Source organism: Cannabis sativa, chromosome X (genome assembly GCF_029168945.1).
Source record: "Cannabis sativa cultivar Pink pepper isolate KNU-18-1 chromosome X, ASM2916894v1, whole genome shotgun sequence".
NCBI classification, from domain to species: domain Eukaryota; kingdom Viridiplantae; phylum Streptophyta; class Magnoliopsida; order Rosales; family Cannabaceae; genus Cannabis; species Cannabis sativa.
Window position 1 is genome coordinate 32,154,660 of NC_083610.1, and position 8,999 is coordinate 32,163,658.

The window sequence follows — 8,999 nt, forward strand, 5'->3', positions numbered from 1 at the left end:
CTGAACCATTGAGTCTTCTGATGTGACTCAGTCTGTCTTGCCTCCCCCTCCTCAGGCCCTCCCCCAGCCAACCAGCCTGTGGTCATGGATCCTCCTCTGAGGAGCACCCCTCCCCCTCATAGGTCATCAGGCAAGGCAGCCCAGAGGCATAGCCAAGTGACTTGTTTGTCCAAGGGTGATAGGGCGATCGAGGTAGCCGAGGACTATCTTGGCAAAAATTTTCCAAGTGTCGATGAGGAGTTCTAGAAGCTAGATGCTAGACCCTGGATTACTTGACAATGAGCACCCTCAGAGATGCCTCCCCTGCAAGTAATTTATTTCTCTAACTTTTTATATGCAAGCCTTTTGTACAACTTTTCTAACTTTGTTTCTCTTTGGTTTTAGGTCTTGCTGATGCTTAGCCATGCTCATGCCAGGGCTAAAGGCTCTACCACAGCCTTCAAGAAGAAACTTGAGGGCAAAGAAGTTGAACTCAAGGCAAATGAGGATGCCCTTACAAAGGTGCATGTTGATCTAGACTCAACATTGACCCGCTTGGGCAATGTCCAACACCAGTATGATGGCCTGAATCAACTGCTTGGTCTCTGCTACTAAGAGCTGACAAGGCTGACTACTGAAAACTCCAGGCTGAAGAAAGAACTTGAGAAGGAGTGTAAGGAGAAGTACGCAACCCTTGATGAGCAACATGCGATTAAGGATAAGTACTTAGACTTATCCACGGAGGTGCTTTACGAGGTCTTTCTACACAACCCCGATGTCAATATAAAGTATATAGAGTTGCCATTCTGTGAGAGTTCACTTTAGCGAGGGAGGGAGCTCTACAAGAGTAGACTTCTAGTAAAGCAGGTCAGCCAGGGTGTCAAGGTGCTAGCTAGCCAGACCTTAGAGACACCTACTGGCCAGCCCATGGGGACATTGGCTGGCCAGCCTGTGGAGACATTGACTGGCCAGCCTTTAGGTGAGGTACCACCCGGCCAACCTGTTGGTGGTCAGAGTGTAGAACCCTCTTCAGAGGCTCCAACCTTCCCAGCTGATGTCGCTGCCTAGGATCCGACCAGTCTAAATCTTCCTACCCTTATTGTTACTCCTAATGATGTTTAAAAACTTATGTTCATTTTTTATGGTTTTATTTTGCACATTATTTTTTTGTTCTTGTATGGCTTATAGGCCCTTTACTTTTGAACAATGTTTATATATGACCTTAAGCCTTTTTACTTTAAATAGATGACCAACCAGGAGGTTTTCAATCCTGGCTTTACCTTCTTTTGTTAGACATATAAAAAAAAACTACTTCAAATTTAAAAACAACATCCTCTACAATGCAAAATCAACTTATGAAAAATTTAACAATTTTTTAAACATGTCTTCTATTTTGTATTTAAAATTCTTTTACCTAATTAATTCAACTATTTTTCTTTTAAAATAAATAAACTGATTTTTTTTTTTTTTAAAAAAAAAAATACAGGTCGGGCCTAACCCGGCCCGATTATCTCGGGTCGGACTTGACCCGCTAGGCCAAAGGAAGGAGTCGTGCCAGATTGGGTCGGACCAAAGTGATGTCGGGCCGCGCCGGTTTGTGGCGGGTCGGGCCCGGCCCGGCCCGGCCCGATTGACATTCCTAATTAAAAATTAAATTGTCATATATAATCATTTTAAACATCGGTTCTTGACCATTGTTAGAAGTATGTGAGAATTGCCATTAAAAATGACAATTAACGGTTGTTTTGGCATTGAAAATGATCACTAAAGTTTGTTTTGGCATTGAAAATGACCATTAACGGTTGTTTTGGCATTGAAAATGATCATTAACGACAGTTCTTAACCGCTATTAGAAATTAACACTTTTATCAACACTCATTCGACGATTTTTTCCATGCTTCACGATTTACTATCTTATATGTTGCTGTCTATGGCTTTTTTTTCTCTTATTTTCTTTGTCAGAGTGATGCTTGAAAAGTAGCATTGTATATTTAAAATGACTGTATTATATCTGTGTTTCAAGGCCATCGAGTTAAGGGAGAACTGTTGTGATTTAACATTTTTTAAAAAGAAAAACAAAAGTGATTAGCAGATTTTTATATGTGCGTCTTTTTTTAATCATTTATGTGTCTAGTAAATTATACTTATTTATTTATAGAAGAATATATATATTTTTTTAATTTATTTTGCTGTTTATAATCAATTACATTAATAAATTTATTCAATTCAAATTAATTGTATTAATAATATATAAATGTTAAATATTAAAAGTAAAAAATATTATCTACGATGTCTTCCATGAAATATCATAAGCGAGGCAACATACAATGACACCAATTATAACGTCTTCTCTTATGAAAGACATTGTATGTCTTCAATGACTAATAAACAATGTCATTAAAAAGCTCTTTTTTTTTTTAAAGGTATTCATATTTTTTTTTTAATTACTAATTAAATTTTAGCTCATTGGGATTTATTTTTTTCTAAAATTGTGTACATATTTTGCATAATACTTGAGAAGATGATAAAAAGTTTAAATTTAAAAGTTTTGAACACATAATATTGGTTTTACTCCTTTTTTTTTTTCATATCTAAATCTTTAAATTTGCTTAATTTTGAACAAATCATTTTTTTTTGCGATGCTCCAATGACACTCTAGGAACACCCTCAATTTCATGATTTTGAGGTAAAATGATGTCAAGTCAACATGAAAGCATCACAAAGCCATCATTTGTGATCTCAAAAGTATGAAAAATGGAAGTGTCCAATAAGCATTGTAAAAACATCATTTTATTCAAAATTCTACTGATTGTTAGAGGTTTGGATTTGAAAAAAAAAAACCAACTAATAATAAAAGTTCAATTACTAAAATACAAATTGATGTTTTCTTCAAACAACATCAAAATTAAGATTTCAATATCGTAATAGTATCGTAAGGAGAGAAAAGAAAAAAATAATTGAGAACACCTTTATGAACATTAATTTTTTTTTTTTTTTGTTGATAACCTCGTACTACAGGTATTCTCATTTTTCATAATTTTATTCGAAAAATGATGCATTAGTCACGTTCCCATGAAAACTTCACAGAAGTATGACTAATGCATTCTTTCTTACCTCAAAAATATGAAAAATGAAATCATCGCAAAAACATCATTTTGATCACAATTCTACAAAATTTTCAAAGGTTTAGATCTTAATAAAAAACTACAAACAAAACTAATAAATCATTTCTTAAAACTTTTAAATTAATGTTTTAAGTATATATTTATAGAGGTTAGATATTGAATTTCATTAACATAAAAAAAGTATATATAAGTGGTGCTTCAATGGGAAGATTCAGAAAGGAGGTGGAAGTGTCAATAGCAAAAACGATATTAGTGGTAGTGACAATATTAGCCTAGAGCTATGCCGCCGTAGTGAGGTAATAGTGGTGCAATCGTGGTGTGGTAGAAAGAACTTGAGAGACAGTATTATCAAAAAAGAAAGACAGTTAGAGAGTTAGAGAGAGACAAGTCCGCTAATGGAAGGGAAAGGCCATGCAATTCTTTTCAACAATTATTATTGACATCATAATTAAAAAGTAATTTTTTATTTTTAAAAACAGAAAATTATTTTTTGAAAACAATTAAGCTTGTTTGGCATTTTCTTTTTTAAAAAAAACAGTTTTCAAAAAACAAAGTTACAAAAAACAAGAATTTCGAATGTTTTAAAAAATAATTCACTTTTGGTCAATATTAGGGGTGTTCACTAAGTATCCGATCCAATCCAATCCGCACGATCCAATCCAATCCAATCCGCAAAATGCGGATATCCGCACTTGCGCGGATTGGATTGGATTGAAAAATCTAAAATCCGCACTTGTGCGGATCGGATGTTGTTTGACCTCAAAAAGTAACCGATCCAATCCAATCCGCACTTAATTATATATATTTTTAAAAAATTATAATATATAATATATATTAATTTTCTAGTAATATTAAAAAAAAACACAAACTTTTAATATATTAATCTTTTTTAGTAATATATTGAATTAGTATATTTTATTTGTTTTATAATAAAAAACACTAGAAAAATTATTCTATTCACATAGACACGTACACACAAATTTAAATATATATACTAACTTATTTATTTTAGTAATAAATACATATATATTTTAGTGTAAATTATATATTGACATATATGTATATGGGTTTTATTTATATATAAATGGAGATGGAAATAGATTATTATTGGAGATTAAGAAACAATAGTTTTTTTTTAATTTTTTTTTCTATGAAATATTAAATAATTTATTATTAAAAAAATAACCGATCCAAAATAACCGATCCAATCCGCACTATTGCGGATTGGATTGGATCGGATTTAAATTATTATGCGGATCGGATTGGATCCAAAATATGAAATCCGCACTTAGTGCGGATTGGATGTTGTTTGACCAAAAAAGTGCGGATTGGATCGGATGAACACCCCTAGTCAATATTGTTTTTAGAAAACATTAACCAAACGCGACTTGTATTGTGAAAACTTCAAAAACTACTTTTTGTTCACATTCTAAAAATACATTTTTAAAAACAAAATACAAAAAACAATACCAATCATGCTCTTAAGCTTTAGTTAGCTGGGTTCTCCTACCAGTTAGGTAACCAGTAAATTTCAGCTTTCAGATCTAAAAAGCTCTTTTAGTAACTGTTTTAGGAAGAGTTTCTAAGAAAGCTAAAAGAAAAAAGCAGAAGCTCAATCAAATAGGGCCTAAGACCAACAATTTTTTAATAAGGTATACTAGAACTAGAAAGTATACTCATAGTTCCCTTTTAATTTTGCTAAGTTTACCTTTGTTCCTAGAGGAGCTAATATGGCAGCACAGAGTTACCAAGTGGAATGGAGGATAACCTCCTACTGGCAGTTTATGATTATGTTAGGCACAAGAATGACAGCCCCACGGTAGAATTACACAAACTCTTAGAGAAGTTGGTTTAGATATTAAAAATACTATAGATATGAACATGGATTATAATATTTGTGATGCGATGTAATGTGCAACCTGGGTATTAAAAGAGATTGATTGACTAGAGATGGTAGAAACTAACGTGGTTTGAAATATCTCACAGTATGTATTCTGCTACCCCTTCATCCCTATCTGTACGCATAACGTTACCAAGGAAAAGTAACGATAACCAGAACAATAATATTAATATTAGAAAGGTAAGCCTACAAACACACTAATGCTCTCATGACCATCTATGGCTGAAAACGCTTTCGGCCTTAGATATGTACAAACACACCTACCATGAAAAGACTCACTTCACCAAGGCCCAGTCTGTGTTCTTCTCAAGCACCGTTTCTTTACTTCTCGCTGCAGGTTTATCATCTCCATTACCTAATGCACATATAAATAGAGCTATTCAAATCAATGGCAAACGTGAAGACATATTCATTTTCTGAGTGTCATGGATGCTTATTATACATATTTGTAGAGTTGTTGAAGTTAAGGGAGGATAAAAATCATAATAAATATAAATCATCAACAGGCGGCCATGAAATATCTCCATGATAAACTAAATGCCAGTCTTGATTGGTGATTAGCTAATTAGAGAGAAACAAACACTACATGTACAAGAGATAGAGAAAAATCTGAAGTACCTGTTTTTTCTGCATTTCCACAAATTCTTCCTACAACAACCGAAGGCAATCAAATAAGTCAGTCTTAATTACTAGTTTGGAAATATTATACGTAGAGAAACTTTGTAACGGAAATTACTTGTTTCTTCCTCAACTCTTCGTTCTTCTCTTTTAACTTGGCAACTTCTGCTTCCAGTTCCATAGTGTAAGCCTAGCAAAAGCCATACATCAGAATATTAGGAGAAACATCACACACGTTACAAAAAGGTACGTGACAAAGTATTTTATTAGTTATCGCCCGCTACACACCTCATATTAAGGAAAAGACTATAGACAAAGAGAAAGCTACAAGGCAGACTTAAAAGAAAGTGTAAAACAGAATGTCAGACTATAACTAACTAACTAATTAACTAAGCTAACTGAATAACTAAGCATATATATATTTTACATAATAACTATGTTTAATAACCACAGTTAAACATATTATACTAAGTTATAAAACAGAATTATGTTCATAGTTCCAGTAGCTATATATCTCTTCAGTTAAACTTCTTTGAATTTGAAATGTAGAATTCAACTTCATCCTACGTTGATTAATGTTCCATTACCTTGATACAAAACCAGATCCTTAAAAACTTCTCAAAACCTTTTTCATATCTCGTCATGCCAGATCGCAACCATATTACCACTCTGCCCCAAATGATCACTCACGAAGTTTTGACACACAGCACATTAATAGACCATAAAAGCAGAAGGTTATGGCTAGTAAATTTTATAAGGGGGCAAGAAGACTATAAGTATAACATTTTTGAAAATAATAAAAAAAATAGAAACTCGAATAAGAAAAAAAATAATTTAAGAAAAAACAGACTTTTGCTTAATCTTGTGTAACAATAGTACAGTCTACAGGTATTAAGTCCTACTCGTAGATTTCATAGACCATTAAAGTTGGTAGTGCTACAAAGAAGGAAGGCAAACGGTATGAGGTTTGGACACGTTAGCTTACAAGTTATTTGTTCTTAATATGAGGTTATGACACGTTAACTAACAAGTTATTTGTTCTTAATGAATTGGTTTGCGTGTTGTGTTATCGATCGTTCACTTGTCTAAACAAAAACCTAAGAGGAAACACCGTAGTTGAGTCGCTTATATTTGAATCCGAAGGCATAAATAAGAAAATCAATCAAACTCAAAGTGCTCACCTGCTTTCGAGCGCGGGACCTGGCAGCTGACTCTCTGTTTTTAATCATTCTCCTTTGCCTCCGCTCGACAACTTTCTCCACAGCCCCACTGCACTTTCTACCCCTCAAACCACCATTAAATACAAAAGGAACCGGCGAAACAGATGAGGTATCACCGTTACTCTTCATCCCATCAGAAGATATTTGGTTCGCTGGGGATCCAGTCCCCATAGTAACAGCCCCACCTCCTAATCCAACCATTCCCATACCTCCACCCTGAACCAAAGCATTACTCAAACCCTGATCCGTTATCCCCATAATCCCACCCCTCACTCCAGGACTACCCAACTGACCACCCGTTTGCAGAGGCAACTGAGATGCATAACTCACAGTAGGCTGCTTAGGAAAAATTTGCTGCTGGGCCAGGCCCTGGTGTTGTTGCTGGGCCAAGTGCTGCTGAGTCGATCTAACCCCATTGACGTTCAAAGGCAAATTCGCAGCTTGAATGGAAATCTGATTGTTAGTGTCAGGAATCCGATTACCCACCATTGTCGCAGCCCGATTCGCCTGCTCAAAACTGATTCCCAAACCTGTGTTATGATTATTAACGGAGCACGATAAATCACCAAAGAAGCCACTATTGTTAGGAGGCTTCCCGGCCATTTGGTTATCTTCTCGAACAACCCCAGCTCTCACCAAGAACTCCTCCAAAGTCATCTCTCCCAAAGTCTGCTGCCTCTGAGGTAAGTTAGGCCCAGCAGCTCCAGACCCATCCTTGGACAAGTCCCTCCAAACCTCGTCTACTGTCTTCTGGCTCAGCGTTCTAGGCAGTGTCAACGACCCCTGTTTCTGAAGAGGCGCACCAACCCCAGTTTGACCAGTATTCGAAGGACCAACTGAGGCCATGCTCTGGATCTCCTCAGCGCTCCAAATGTTCTTCAAAAGCTCATCCATATTCATTGACCCAAAGTCCTTTCCTATGCCACCCACTGTGCTCTGAAACTCATCGAAAGTTAGTGAATAGATCGAAGACTGTCTCACAAGGTGATTATTCGCCGGGGGCCGGCCACCACCACCGTTAGCCGACGGCTCGTTGCCCGTGCCCTTAAAGTTCAAATTCGACCCCATTTTCGTAAATCAAACTGCAACGAAACAGATCCCAAAAGAGTCTTACTCCAATATAACGTAAGAATGAAATCCCTGAAAATCAAGTACAGATAGATTCAAGCAAAGAGTTTCTGTTTATGATTTTAGTGTACACTGCAACTGCGAAGAATTGGAAGAAAACTTTTCAGACTAAGACGATGAAAATCAACATTGCTTGTACGAAATTGATTAGATGATAAGTTGGTAAAGACACTCATAGACCAATTCAATTTCAGATAAAAACGACTGAATTTACAACACCCCGAACTATCACCATAAATATAACATACACACTACTAAATGAGAAAAGAAAAAAGAAGGCCAAAATTGAAAATTTTACAGCAAAAATAGTAAATATTAAAGTAGTAGTTAGAGACGATATTCTTTAAATGTAAGAAAAAATAATTACTCAAAAAATAAAATGCAGGCAGATAATTTAACTTTTTTTTTTTTTTTGGTAAATTTGAGAAAAAAAAATCTCGTTCTGATACCTTCTTTGGCTGCGTTTCCTTTTTCTGGCTTTGCCAGAATCGCCAAATGTCGACTGTCCGTAGCTGCTGCTTTTATTTATAAATGATTAATGATTAATTAATGAAATTATTTATTTATATTTATATTTATATTTTAATTGTGGGTTGAAATGTAGAGACTTAAGACAAAGGAGTGGGGTGTCTAGCGAAAAAAAAAAAAGGACAAGGGAGTGGGAAGGCAGGGAGGGCTGGAAATAATGAAAAAGAAATGGTGTGAAATATAAATAATTGGGAGGTGGATCACACTGATCAGCTGCTTTTCTAACCGTGGACGAATCTGAATGGCTGGGAGGTTTTGATGTGACAGCAACCAATGAGAGATGGCTAAGTGGGAGAATCTTAGCCGCACACGTCTCTTATTAGGAAGGGTTTGGATTCGATTATACTATTACATAGTGGCGTTGGATAAGGATTTGGTGTAAAAGTACGCACTGGGGGTAAGTGCGCACTCTTAGACCTTGCGTGTGCCCCTGTGGCCTCTGGTGATGTTTTCCTTGGACATTTTGGACCATGCGTTATTCTATTTTGACTATTTCCCTCA

General features: G+C 35.5%; 1 protein-coding gene across 3 annotated transcripts; it reads right to left on the reverse strand.

Annotated features, from left to right (window-relative positions):
• Positions 1-4,941: 4,941 nt before the first annotated feature.
• LOC115714490 (bZIP transcription factor 46) lies at positions 4,942-8,641 on the reverse strand. Of its 3 annotated transcripts, none has more exons than XM_030643229.2 (5): positions 8,420-8,641; positions 6,804-7,924; positions 5,741-5,812; positions 5,623-5,652; positions 4,942-5,359 (listed from the first exon to the last, which is right to left on the reverse strand). In XM_030643229.2, the coding sequence occupies exons 2-5, from the start codon at positions 7,908-7,910 to the stop codon at positions 5,285-5,287; spliced, it is 1,284 nt and encodes a 427-aa protein (XP_030499089.1). In that variant the 5' UTR covers positions 7,911-7,924; positions 8,420-8,641; the 3' UTR covers positions 4,942-5,284. The 3 variants fall into 3 exon arrangements, with proteins under 3 accessions (XP_030499089.1, XP_030499075.1, XP_030499083.1); XM_030643215.2 differs by having other exon boundaries at positions 6,804-7,982; XM_030643223.2 differs by having other exon boundaries at positions 6,804-8,428.
• Positions 8,642-8,999: the final 358 nt, after the last annotated feature.